Raw genomic sequence first — 14,649 nt, 5'->3', positions numbered from 1 at the left:
CTTCTGAGGGCTGTGAGGGGAGAACCCCTTCTATGCCTCTCTCCTAGCTCTGGTGGCCGTAGGCATTCCTCAGCTTGTGGAGGCATCACTCCAATCCTCCATCTTCACATGGTGTTCTCTCTGGGTTTCTGTATTCACATGGCCATCTTCTCATAAGGACACCAGTCATAATGGATTAGGGCCCACCCTATTGCAATTTGACCTCATCTTAGCCAATTATATCTTCAGTGGCCATATTTCCAGATAAGGTTACATTCTGAGGTACTGGAGTAGGACTTCAACATAACTTTTTTTTTTTTTTTTGCCTGTGGGGGACATAGTTAAGCTGATAGAATAAAGGCTGATGGACCTGCAGCAAGTGGACCAGAAGTTTTATCGGGTTGGAAGACCCTGCCTGAATAGTGGTCTTTTTAATTCTATAGAGATAGTTGTCTTAACTCCCAGACTTCGTAACACCATGTATTTATTTTTATTGTCCCTTTAGTTAGGATTTTGGTGATCAAGTTAATAGAAGTGAACTTATATGGGTCAGGGCTGTTTGGATTGCAAGTGATGGAAACCCAATTCCAGCTACCTTAAACAAAGAAATTTACTGACTTACATAACTGGAAAAGCTAGCAATGGATCTGGATTTAGGCAGGATAAAATCTCAGGTTCAATGTTTCCGAGGTCTTTCTTCATCTCTTGGGTTGGCTTGTCTCTGCTGGGTGTCATTCTGCAGGCAGGGTCTCTTCACAAAGAAGGTAAAAAAGTGGCTGAGTCCCAAACACACATCATCTCAGTTTAGCCACCCCAGCAGAAGGAGAATTTCCCTTTCCAACTCCCTGTATCAATCCTACGGAAGACATTGATTGGCCTCACTTGGGGCATGTGCCCATACAACAGACCACTGTGGCCAGGCAGATAGGGTGCCCTGATTGGCCACCCTGGATCATGTACTCACCCTGGAGGGGAGTATCCATGATGGTTTATCCTACTGGAACCTCATGAAAATTGAAGGAGGTGTTCCCCAGGGAAATTAAAAAAAAGAGGCGGGTGGGGAACACATTGTTAGACAAACATGATATGTGTTACGATCCACTATATAATTCAAGCTAGCATAAAGGAAAAAGAGAATTTATTAAAAGGATATAGAAGTGACTTGTGGAGTTCAAGGGTAGGCATACAGCTGGCCTTAGGGAAGAACCTGAAAGCTATCAGGGCCCAGGCACCTTCTTTCTTCTCTCTCTGAAATCTTCCCTTTTTTGCTTAGTCTAATCAGTGGGAAGAAGGTGGTTTCTCTGCAAGCTCTCAGTTTTTACCTCCATTCCAGGAGCTAGCCTAATTTAAAATTCCCAAGAAATAAAGTCTGATTGGCCCAGCTTGAGTCCATTCCTACCCCCAAACCAATTAGTTATGCTCAGGAGGGTGGGGAGAAGTCAGACCCTAGAAACATATTGTTACACACGGAGAAGTCCAGTAAATACCTAACATACGTCAGTTACTCTCCTAAAAGTGTACACGGTCTCTAGAATCATCCTAAGGATCATTTATTCTAAGACCCCCATTTTGCAGATGAAGAAATGGAAGCCTCAAAAATTAAAGAATCAAGCTGTCATACCTACACACAGAAGCCAGATAATGACTTAGCTAGAAAATGACTAGTACCCAGGTCCCAGAATTTCCATTCCAGTATCTTCTACAACATCATGTTTAGGCTTAATAAGTCCTATGGTTCTAATTTATAGAGAAAAGCAAAAATGACAAACCCAAAACACACACAGAACACTGGCAGAAAGGAAACTTTCCTTGCTTCCTCCAAATCCTTGCTCCTGCTGTTCCCATGGCCTGCAGTGGTGCCTCCATGTCTCACATTCCAGGCCTTGGCTTAATTAATTCCTACCCATCTTTCAAAACTGCTCAACCATGACTTGCTCAGGGATATTCCCTTGACCTCCCAAATGAAGTCGGTCTGTACCCTGTTTTGTGTTTTCATAGTACTTTTGTTCAGTCCTTCTTTTGCTGTTGAACTATTAGTTATGAAAATTTGTGTAATTTCTTCAGTGGGTGCCTACCCTTGAGTTACAGGTGCTACAGGACTGTGTAATATCCTATGTTCGGCATGATGCCTCGCAATGGTAGGTGTGTGATGAATATTTTTGAGGAAAACCATAAAGCATGAGAAGAGAAAAACAAACAAAAAAGGGAGCCTCTACCTCCACCTTTTCTCTAGGAGGCAAGTTTGCTTCGTATTTTTATGAATTCTAAGAGATTAGGGAAAAAAAGCTTCTGAGACGAAAGTAAACACCAGAAATAGTTTTACGGGATGAGGTTCCAAAATTTTCAGCCTCAGTAATGATAATAATGGCTAACATTTTGGAGCAGCTATCATCTCCCAGGCTCTGGGCTAAGTACACTATCTCTTCTAATCCTCACAGGGAGGAGGTGCTGCAGGCTCTGAGCCTGTTAATCCTGTCAAGTGACTGGTCCTTTGAAGAGAATATTAGGTCTCATTTTTCTTTGCCCCTGTCCAGAGACCAGACAGAGTCTTAGTCAGTAAATGGGGTCATGGGTGGGTAGCTCTCACAAAAAGCAAAAACCTCACGCAGTTCCTCTGGGTCTAGAGCAGGCATGTGTAGAATTTGCAGGAAGGCACTGATGGATGTTTTCACAGGAGATGAGACTCTACTACCTGAGGAGCTTCAGAAGGGCTGAAAGATTTTTCTGGGACCTTCCAAGCTGTGTTAAGAGCTGACTTTGCTTTGGGTGGAAACTGGGTGCTGCTTTTTCCTTGTAAATGAAAATCCTTTGAAATGCAGAATCACACAAAAAGTACAATTTGTCTAATTTTTCTGAATCTGCTCTTGATAAATGGGTACTTGTGGTAATAATGTGTGCCACCAGAAACTAGTTAATTTTTTCCAAACCCTTTGGCGCCAGATGTCTCACACAGTCCTCTTAGCTGCAGCCTCCTGGGGTGAGGGTGACAAGTACCAGACAGGGCACCTGCAAGGGTGGACAAGGAAGCCGAGAACCAATAGGACTAGTTTCTGCTCTTACTCTGAGGCTAAGACAAAAACTGCACCTGAATCTAATCTCTCAGCCCAATAACCCCAGGACCCCTGGATGATGCCACCTGCCTGTCACAACTGCCAGAATCCTACGTTTTTATCTTGAACATCATCAACCTGCAGGTTAAACAGGTTAACTGGTTCTGAGCTGAATGGGCTGTCCCGAAGACCTAAGGTTGCCATAGATGATGCTTTTCCAAGGAGTCACCATGCTCAGCAATGAGGGTATGAACATGTATTGGTTCATTTTTTCATTTATAAATATTCACTGAGCACCCGCTATGTGCCAGGCACTGAGGCTGACACCAGAGACACAATAATGGACAAGATACACAAGTGTCACTCTCATTGAGCTTACTGCTAGTGTGGGAGGAAAGTATTAAGTAATTACAAATTATTCAATTACAGTTGTGAAAGTGGTTCTAAGGAAAAAGTACGAGGGGAAATCCACAGAGAACAGAACTTAATCTGGATGGCATGGATGTGAGGGAAGGAGCAGCATAAGATTAGGCCAGAAAACCAGGTGTAGACTAGATCACAGGGGCCTTGTTGGCTAAACTTTTCAGGAGCCTGTAATTTAATCCCAAATTCAAGGAGAAGCCATTGAAGGGAAGTGATATGATCCGATTTGCAAATTTAAAATTTCAAAATCACCGTGGAGAAGGGACTGTAGTAGGCTCAAAGCAGATGCTAGAGACCATGTGGGAAAGGCAGTTGGGCGGGGTTGGCTGAAATCCAGCCCAGCTGCTGTAGGGCTATTCGCATCCCTTCTGCCCAGCCCAAGTCTGGTGCCCTTTGGCTCCTTCACCAGTCTCTGGTCCAAACAGCTGTGGCTCAGACAGCATTTTGGGCTTCAGCTGATGGCAGCGGCACAAGCCTTGGCAATTTAGGCAGCAAAGAATGAGTTTGGTTGACGTTTTTCAAAAGGAGTGTGCATTTGCACCAGGCACCTAGGCTTTCACGGGTTCTTGCGTTCTGCCCAGTAATGATCTCAGTGACTTCACCCAGCAGTCCCAATAACGTAGTTGATGCTCAGCTTATTGACTACTCTATGCCAAGTGCTTTCTTTTAAACTGTAGGATCTCACGTGAGGCTCAGAATCACTTCCTGTGATAGAATCGCTAGGTTCCACCATTACCCCATTGGTTCTGGGCTGGGGCTCTGTATTAGAGTTCAGTGCAGGAATCAGACACTACTCCAGGTATTTCAGGCAAAAATGGATTTAGAACAAGGAATGAGGTGCTTACAAAATCACTGGAAGAGCTGGAAAGGAGAGGAAGGCACTTGGCTTTTGGTCTCAAGGTCATTGGACTGCAGCTGAGATCCAGAGTTTTGGTGACCTGTCAGTCTGCCACTGTTGCCTGTTAGGCTGTCACAGTTGTCACTGCCACCCACCCACCCACTGTGGATTGTGGAGTCTGTCAGCACTCCCATATGTCAGAGCCCACGTATTGGCCTGAAGCTCCATGGAAAGATGGCAAAGTGGAATTGCCTTGTTCCACTTTCCACATCTCTCCTGAACACACCAAACTGGCAGAATCAATTCACACTCAGAAGCCTAGCTGCGAGCATACCTGTGAGCATACAGCTTTCTAACTTCTCCACGTAGTAGGTGAAATAGGAGTTTGAGAAAGCCAATTTAGCTTTAGCTTTTTTTATCCAGCCCACAGAGCGGTCCCAAATCTGTGTGATTTCTGCAATCTTTTTAAAATTGAGGTATAATTTTCACATAAAAATGTACAGATTTGGGGTTTTTAGTTTGATGTTTTGACAGTGGCATGCACTTGTGTAACATACACCGAAATCAAGATACAGAACATTTCCATCATGCCAGTAAGTTCCCTCATGCCTCTTCCCAGTCAGTCCTTCCTGCTTCCCACTCAGGTGATCTCAGCTCTAATTTCATTAATTTGTTTTGTCTGATGATCACAAATCAGTAGTGCCTGTTCTGAGACTTAAAACAAGTAGAACCATGCAATATGTATTCTTCTGGGGCAGGCTGAAAACAGCATCTGAGAGGCTGAACCATGTTAGTGTATCGGTAGCTCTGCCCTTTTTAGTGCTGACTAGTATTCCATTGTATGAATGTATCACAGGCTTTCCCCAGGTGGTGGATATTGACATTGTTTCCAGTTTTTGGCTATCATAAAAATAGCCACTTAAGTCTATTTCTTGACAAAAACCCCTGGTAATTCTGATAGGAGTGGACCACATTTTGAGAAATGCTGCTCTATGACAGAAAACTGATGTGAGGAGAGGTTAAGTCTATGGTCCAAGGCCCTGTAGCCAACGAGGCCTTGATGCCAGAGCCCATGCTCTTCCTTCTTGTAAACTAGACCTTAGCATAGCAGCTTGAAGAGCTGACTGGACACCTTCAGGACTAAAATGGAATTTTTCCATGACAGAGTCAGAGAAAGGCCTTGGAAATAAGGCATATGTTGCTGCATGACGAAACAACCAGCACTTTGGCTTAAACAGCAATTACTTTTTATGATTCTGTGGCAGGCCTGGGTAGTTCTTCTGTTGGTCCCACCTGGGTTCTTCTGTGGCTGCAATCAGCTGGGAAGTCCACTAGGTGTTTGGGCTCCACTGGGAAGGCTGGGACATCTGGGCTTCTTTCTCTAGGAGCTTTCATCCTCAAGGAGTCTGGACTGGGCTTCCCCATGTGGTGGTTTTCCAAGACAGAAAGCTGCAGCGCACAAGCACTTATCAGACCTCTGTTTGCATTGTGTTTGCTCATGTTCACTGGTCAAAACCAACTCACATGGCCAAGCTCAGATTCAGTGTGTGAGGGGACTATCCTAGGGAGTGGTGTGTTTTCTTCAGGGACCATTAATGCAACAGTCTACTACAGCCTAGAAGTTTCTGTTTCAGAGGCAATGACGAGCTTGAGAGGAAGAGAACTAGGGAGTTAATAATAGAGGATTAAAGAAAATTTTAGTGGTGCCAGAGAGGTCAAAAGAAATACTCTATAAAGGAGGGGCCACTGCTTCTCCTCATAATCTTTGTGGCCCCCACAGCACTCAGGGCAGAGCTTTACATACAGTAGGTGCTCAGGAATACCTTTTAAATTGAATCAAATTATCCATGATACACTGGAGTGTTAGAACCTAGAGGAAGGATGGCTAAATGATAATGTAGTAAAAGAAGCCAGACTTCTTAAGCACAGAAAGACAAGTACTAACAGGAGAAAAATTAACCCTGAGAAGTGAAGTCAGATATAATGGAGAACATGAGCACATGCTTGTTCCGTAAACAAACTGTATGTCCACCCTTTCAACCAACGTTAATATTTGCCAGACACAATGCAGAGGACTCAAAATGTGGGTCACCAGAGCATGTGGAACACTCAGGTAGATGGTTAGAAATGGCTGAGGATGTGTCTAAGTGTATAGAGCTAAGACAGGGTTTCTGATTCTGTGGTCTTTCCATAACCTGTAAGGTGATCTGAAAGTCACTGCCTGCCCCAGTAGAGGGTACCAGATGTGCTTGCCTTAACCATACCCTCTTACTCTTATCACTTCAGTGCAGGATGGAACTTTCAACTGCCAGCACCTGCTTGTTGTGCTTGAGGGCTTACTGTGGCCATTCCTTTTGTAGAGGAAGCAACCAAAGACTGACAGGTGTTGGCATAGGGTATTAAAACCAAGCCAGTTACTCATGATAAACCTACAAAGAGGCAAAAAAGGCCCATTATTCCACTAATCAAAGTGCACGTTCTGCCAAAGGTAGAAAAGACTACAGTCTTGCTAATGCCCTTCTACTCAGAAATGTTCAATGAAGATTATGTACTGAGTCTTTCTTTGCATTTCTGAAACTGCTTCCTAGCTGTCTTCTGGCTCCAGTCCTGTTTCCCTCGAGCCCACTTTCTGCACTTGAGTGACCTTTGAAATATAAACATGATCATTAAGCTTTGTGAAAACAGAGGTGACACCTCTCATTCTCCATTGTAACTTCAACACCTAGCAGTGCCTGCACATAGTAGGTACCTAGTAATTATTTATTGACTGGATATTATTGGAAACTTTCAGCTCATGAACAGGTTATACACCAGTTTCTCTTGTAAGGAGGTCCTTTGGAATTTGGAATACGTTTGGCTATCACAAACGTATAGGTGATAGGTGGTTTTTAGCCTATCAGACTAGCTTATAAAAACCAAGTTCACCCATGATATTGCTTAACTCTAGTCCCAGCTTTTCTGGTTCCCTTTGAGCAGGATTGCATACAATGAAGGAGGAAGAAGAAATGGAAGAAGGATAGGACTTAGGAGGCATTTGGAATTGGATCATTTGTCATAAATGTCATCCTTTTTCACACTTCCACTTTTGCCCTTCTCTGTCACTCCTCTGCACCTGTTCCCTATCAGGCCCTCCCCTAAGTGCAGCAGCCTCCTCCCCAACCCAGGAACCTCTTATTCTTCACACTGTCAATCACAATCTTATTCCCTGAGTGCAAGTGATTTCAAATATTAAGAGAAAAATGACCTGATTGAGAAAATTCACACTCCAGATGGATGTTTGATAGTTCTTTAACCCTCCTAGAGATACTTCCAATTTTCTAAAATCAGCTTACAATAAGTCAGTCTCTAATTAGTGGAATTCACTTTAACAAGATAAAATGAAAAAAAAATATGGTGAAAGATATTTTGGAGCATGTATTCTCACAAACTCCTCAGTCTTTTTTTCAGATTCTCCCCTTAGGGCTAATCTGTATCATTCTGGATTTTTATAACTTTACGTTCTTTAAAGATCCTTCCCTGCCTCTTTTCTCCACAACTGTTCCCATAGGCCTGGTTGAGGAGGGGGCATGAGTGAACGCAGCCTTGGGTGGAAAGCTGACAAAGTAGATCCCAGCTTCCTTGGCACTTCTGATGCCTTTGCCCCAGCAATGTGCACCTTGACCTCACTCTGCCTGTGGGGACACTGGTACCAAGCCCAACATCAAGCTGTGGTCAGTAGTCAAAGGGCAAGAACCAGGACAATTGGAGGGAATTTCTGACTGGGCAGTCTGGGGATTCCCATCCTAACACTTGTATTCTCTTTAATTCTTTGTTATTTGGATACGTTTATATTCGGCCACCACAAAGAACCCTGTGACCAGGGGATTTCTGCTTTTACAGCTATAGGAAACACATTGGATTAGAAAGGATTAACCTGACACTTGCCCAAAGTCACACAGCTGGTTAGAAGAGAGCACATTTCCTCTCAGTCCTGTGGTTTTTTTTGTTAAAAAGTAGATGGTTCATATCCCTTAAAAAATAAGGGTTCCCTTAATAAGCTTCAAGACTAGACTAGCTCATCACTCTTGAGTCAGAAAAATAATACATTTATATTTATGGCTTTTTTTTTCCATTAGCCTGAGAAAGCATTTCTCAAAGTATGTTGTTCCGCTGAACACTAGTTAATTTTAGAAAGGGTTTCAAAGACAAAATTACACTCTCTGCCATCTTGGAGACTTATAGTGCATATTAGCATATTAAAGTTTCTGGGAAGTCCTGAGACAAATGAAATCAAAGTTTCTTGAACTATGCATTCGTCAAATTTATTTGAATTTATTTGAGAATTATCTTCCCTCTCCCCCTGGAAAAAAAAGAAGAATTACCTTCTATTCTTCCTCTTTCCTTCCCTTTATTTCTTCTTTCCTCCCTCCCTCCCCTCCTTCCTTCCTCCCCGTGAAGCACGATTATCAAGTAATGCACTTTGTGAAATATTGGACTAAGGTAAACAGAATTGAAAATCAATTTATAGTAGGCCACTGATTTTCTTCTGAGATTAAAAACTTTCTTATGGTTTTGGCTGTATTCTCTACTATGGACAGCATTACCAAATGATGACATTAAGGTGTATTTAGTCAATTTATATCTTTGGGAAGGCTTTGGCTTAACTTAGGAGATCTGTACGATGTCCTTTCATTGTATAAGACTCCTTGCTATATAAGGAACAGAAATATAGGTCTCAGTTGCATGTAAGCAAAATCAGCAGGTGGTCTTTGTTTCTGTGGCTTTATGGTAAGTTTTGAAATTCAGTAATTGATGTCCTCCAATTTTGTTTTACTTTTTTTTCCTTCAAGATTATCTTGGCTATTCTGTTCTAGAATTTTTTGATTTGCATATAAATTTAAAAATTAGATTGTCAATTTCTACAAAAATAAGACTGGTAGGATTTTGATAGTGATTGACTTGTTGACCAGTTTGGGGAGAACTGATGCCTTAATGATATGGTGTTTTCTAATCCATGAACATGGTTGTCATATTGTGATATAGTAAATATTTATTTGGTCTTTGTCCCTGGTTCCTGGCACAAGAACTTCTCCAGAGGGATTACTGTCTTTTTGTATGCTAATGTGATAAATGATAGCTGGACGCCCCTAGATAGCTTCAGATTGGGGATTTGTTGCCAGAATGACCAAGGCATGATTAGAGGACTGGAACTTTCAGCTTCCCCTAACTCCATCTGACCTCCCAGGAGGGGAGAGCACCTAGAGATTGAATTCAACACCAATGGCTGATGATTTCATCAATTATGCTTACTTACTGAAACCTCCAAAAAACCCCTCAAGTGTGGAATTTGGAGAGTATCGAGGTCGGTGAGCCCATCTGTGTGTCAGGAGGTTGGCACGCCCCAACTCCCTGGGTACAGAAGCTCCTGTACCAGGGACCCTTCTGGGTCTTGGCCTATGTACCTCTTCATCTGTCCATTTGTATGCTTTATAATATTCTTTACAATAAACTAGAGATGAAAATATCTTTTAAAATGAACTTAATCATTGATATCTGTGGAACAATATCCAGAGGTCTAACATACACATAATTAAAGTTCCAGAAGGAGAGTAAAGAGAAAATGGGGCCTAACATTTATTTAATGAAATAAATGGCAAAAATATTCACAAATTTACTAAAAAACTATATCTAGAAATGCAAGAAAAACTCCAATCAGGATAAATACTAAGAAAATTATGCCTCAGCACATCATAGTGAAAGTTTGAACCCACCGCCCCCACAAAAAAAAGAGAGAAAGAGAGAAAATATTGAAAACATTAAAAGGAAAATGACACATTACATTGGGGAAACAAAGATTCAAATGACTGTGGACACATCATCAGAAACCTGGGAGGCTAATGATACCTTTAAAGTGTTGAAAGAAAAAACCCAAATATCAACCTAGACAAATACATGTGACAACTGTAACATTAAGGTAAGGGGAGGTAAATGGACATACAGAGTTACAAGATTCATACATTTTATATAAAGTAATATAATATTAAATCTAAAGAGAGTTTAGAGAAGTTTGGGGTGTGTATTTAATTCCTAGAGCAATCATACAGGAAATGATGCAAAGAGATATATGTAAGAAGCCAGTAGAGGAGGGCAGAAATGGAGAATAAGAGGTACAATAAACAGGGAGAATAAATAGAAAATAGTGATATTCATACAATAGAATACCACTCAGCAACAAAAAGTAATGAACCACTTTCATGTACCAACATGAATGACCCTCAAGAACATTATGCTGAGTGAAGGAAGTCGGTCACAGAGAGTACTCTTTTCATTTTTAATAAAATTTTAGAATAGATAAAAACTAGTCAATAGTGAAAACGGAATTTCCTTGGGATGCCTCTTGCTCCCAGAATATAGTAGATCCCCTTCCTGTCCCTGGTAGGAAGCACTCTCTCATAGCACTTATTGCATCACCATTTCATTATTATATTCCCAGAATTTAGCACAGTAGGCTGGCATATGATATATGCTCTAGAAATATTTGTGGTGTAGATGGTTGAATGGGAGAGGGTGTGTTGTTATACAATGTTAATCTGAGTTGATTAGGGAAAAGAGCATGTTTTCATACACTTGAGGGTGTATGTATCAGTATGTTTTAAATTTCAAGTATTAGACACCAGAATCAAAGTGGTAAACAGTGAATCTCATTGGGGTAGATGTCTAGTAGTAGCGTAGACTTCAGATGCAGTGTGATCAGGACTTCCAATCCACTTCAATTGTTTAGCTGATCTCATCTAATGTGTTTTGTCTTTCCTCAGGCTGGTTTACCTCGTGGTTACAAGATGGATGCCAGTAGCACCTGCAGCTTCTTTTCACATTCAGCAGGTAAGAGACATTGGTCTCTCTTAAAGCCAAGAAAAAACTTCCCCAGCTTTCCCAGATGTTCTTCAGCAACCATTTCCTTTTGTCTTATTGGCTGATTCTCAATCATGTACTCAGTCCTGAACCTGTCACTGGTTGGCTTATATTACTCAGTTCACCTCTGGGATCACAAGTTCTGCATGAGGAAGTGTAGATACCTGAGCAAAATTGAGTTACTGTTAGAAAAGATGAAGGGCAGAATGGATTCCGGGAAGACAACCATCGATATCCACTTCTGTGTAATATGCTCTGAAAAATTGCCTTTCTTTTTCTCTCTTTTTAGACTTTTTAAAAATTAAAGTATAGTTAATTACAATGGTTGTGTTAGGTGTACAGCAAAGTGATTCATTTATACACACATACATATATATCCTTTTTTAGATTATTTTCCATTATAGGTTATTACAAGATATTGAATATAGTTCCCTGTGCTATACAGTAGGTCCTTGTTGTTTATTTTATATATAGTAGTGTATATATGTTAATCCCAAACTCCTAATTTATCCACCCCCACCCCCAGCCTTGCTTTTTTCTTATAGATACTTTGCGTTTTGTGACTGAGATTGTTTGATCCTGCTGTTGAAAACTCAGAGATAAATCTGTGGTCCATTCATAGCAAATGCACAGAGTAATGTGGTGCTTTTAAATTAGCTTCATTCCTGCTTCTTAATTATGTTCATACTCTTATTTTTCCTTTTGCCTCATCTTTCTTGTTTATTTCTAATTTATTTCCTATTTTGTATATTTTTGCTAAGTCATACTAATTTTTTTAAAGTAGGCTTAAACAAATAAAATACAATTTGCTTGTAATATGCTTCCTCCTCCCCCCGTGTTGCTTTGTCCTTAAATATCTAGAAGTATAGATTTTAAAATTGATATATAATTGACATGTAACATTATATTAGTTTCAGTTGTACAACATAATGATCTGATATTTGAATAATAGTATAAGTTTTTTTATAGCTCCTTCCTGCCAGCCATGGACAGGAGTTGGTGCCACCAACATGTCATTATTTTTACCATTTTATTTCCACTCCCTTTGAGAATATTCTTTTACTAATATTATGAGAAGATAAATAAATGTTTCATTATTTTGGGTGATAGAAACCAGGGAGAACTAAGAAAATCCAATAATTTCATAGCCTTATGGAGGAAAGCACCCTATATAGAAATTATTTTTAAAAAGAGAAAAATAACCTGCTCTCATTATGAAAGAATTTTCTTATTTTTACCCTTGCTAGGAATTGTGTATTGCATGGTTTTGTTTCAAATATTATGTCCTGTAACCATTTGGAAAAAGTAGAATTAGATCCCTTCCTTATTCCATATGCACAAATAAATTCCAGGATTTAAATGTAAAACATAAAGCCTTGAAAACGTGGAACCTTGAAGGCATTATGCTAAGTGAAATACACCAGTCACTGAAGGACAGATCCTACATGATCCCATCCTTATGAGGTATCTAAAACAGTCAAATTCATAGATTCAGAGAGTAGAGTGGTGCTTATCAGGGGCTAGGGTAAGGGGGAAATGGGCAGTAGCTAATCAGTGGGCATAAGGTTTCCGTTAAACAAGATGAATAAATCCTAGAGATCTGCTGTACAACAGTGTACCTAAGTTAACAATACTGTATAATAAACTTAAAATTTTGAGAGGGTAGAGCTCATGTTAAATATTCTTATCACAATGAAATATTAAATTTTATTCTGGTGTCTAATACTTGAAATTTAAAACATTCTGATAAAATTTTAAAGGATTTAAATATAAAACGTAAGATCATGAACGGAAATATGAGTGAATATATCATCTTAGGGCAGGAAAGAAACTTCTAGGCATGATACCAAAGACAGAAACCTTATAAGCAAATGCTAATTACGAATAATAGCTAACATCTATACAGGTCTTACTATATGCTGGGCCATGTCCTGAGGACTTGTGTTATCTCATTTAATCCTCACATTAATCCTTTGAGGTGGGTATCATTATTATCACCCTTTCATGAGTGAAAAAAGAAGGCACAGGGAAGTTGTTTACCTTAGTTAAAGTCACCCAGCCAGAAGTGACTGAATTAATATTTAAAGCCCAGTAATCTGATTCCAAAGCCTGAAAACTTCATGGAATATGATACAAAATAGTATTTAGTGTGTATGCTCGCCATTTCTTCAACGTAGGGTGTTAAGAAAGCCAGATGAGCTTTTGTTCGTACAACTGCTTGATAAACTATGAAGGACTATCTAGTGTCAGTGAGCAGTGTCTGGCAGCACTTCACTGCTGGCCAGAGTGAAACAAGGAAGAGCACTACATCCAGCCTGAGACTGCCCAGCAGCCTCCTTTCACCTACCTTCCTCTGACTTCTTTCAGTCCCTCTCGTTTAAACTGTGCTGCTCAGTTTCTCACATGGAAACACCTCAGCTAATCCAGCAGTACATGGCGCTTCCCCAATCCTGCCAAAGAATTTGGCAAAGATCCTGCGTCTTTTCTGTGGAGACAAATGGCATAGATTTCACACCTGGGACATGAAGGAAAACTGAATCCAAACATAAACAGTAGCTCTCAGTCACTTGGCAATTGATTGGCCATTTCTTCTTACTCTCCCAATCTTTTCCAGCAGGTAGACAAGCAAGGTTAACTGGCATGGTGGGAATAGAGCTGAATGTAGAGACAGATGTTTAGATAATTGCTAATGTAAGCCAACTTTTAGTTTAGATTTTATAGGAAGGAAATATTTGTAAATACAATATTGCTATTGCCAAAGAGTTTGTGGAACATCACACTCGGTGATGTAATACTGGAAGCCATCCACTCCATCATCTTTCATCCATAGTCATTCTCCAAAGTGTTTGTTTTGACTTATTGCTCAATGTATGAAATAGATACAAATGTAAAAGAAACATGTATCCTACCCACTTCTAAAGGCACTTCAAGAAGCATGCAAACTAAACTTCATTTAAATGAAAACTTCTGTAGCTGACAATACTTGGCATGGTGAAGAAATGGATTCCTGGCAAGAATGACAGTTGGGAAATTCCAAATCTGCTACATTCCAGTGGATGAAGGAATAGTCAGGAGTTATGAGTGGCTCCCCACTAGGAAGAAAACTGTTAGGATTGCTGACCACAAAAAGAAAGATTTCAAAATTTATTCCAGTTATTTGTCATTTTAGATTACTTTCTGTCTTTGGGAAATCCACTCTTACCAGCACTAAAGGCAGTTTCTAAGGAATAAAGAAGAAAAAGAAGAAGATGCCACTTTAGAAGATGTCATTGCTTCATCCTTCAAATAGCCACATGGGGAACGTGCAGCAATTTCCTTGTTAGGAAATTCTGCTCAGAGCATCCTGTGCTTCTCTCCATGCAGACTGGAACTCTCCTGAGAGCTAGACTGACAAGCCCATCACCTGATGGGTAGTTCGCTTACGCGGGCTGTGAGGAAATTTTGCCAGATCTCATGGGTGTTTCTGTC

At 40.5% G+C, this 14,649-nt stretch overlaps 1 protein-coding gene across 2 annotated transcripts in view; it reads left to right on the top strand.

Annotated features, from left to right (window-relative positions):
* The window catches only part of RCL1 (RNA terminal phosphate cyclase like 1), an 81,235-nt gene extending 66,586 nt beyond the window's left edge, over nucleotides 1-14,649 (top strand). Inside the window, exons 9-10 of one of the 2 annotated variants that reach the window (XM_031676943.2) lie at nucleotides 11,085-11,151; nucleotides 14,351-14,649. In XM_031676943.2, coding sequence (XP_031532803.1) covers nucleotides 11,085-11,151; nucleotides 14,351-14,392 — 109 coding nt within the window. In that variant the 3' untranslated portion in view covers nucleotides 14,393-14,649. The remainder of the gene's footprint in view (nucleotides 1-11,084; nucleotides 11,152-14,350) is intronic. The other variant, XM_072959485.1, reaches the window with a different exon arrangement.

The sequence above is a fragment of the Vicugna pacos genome, chromosome 4, assembly GCF_048564905.1.
Source record: "Vicugna pacos chromosome 4, VicPac4, whole genome shotgun sequence".
NCBI classification, from domain to species: domain Eukaryota; kingdom Metazoa; phylum Chordata; class Mammalia; order Artiodactyla; family Camelidae; genus Vicugna; species Vicugna pacos.
This window is presented reverse-complemented; position numbering and strand designations above follow the sequence as displayed.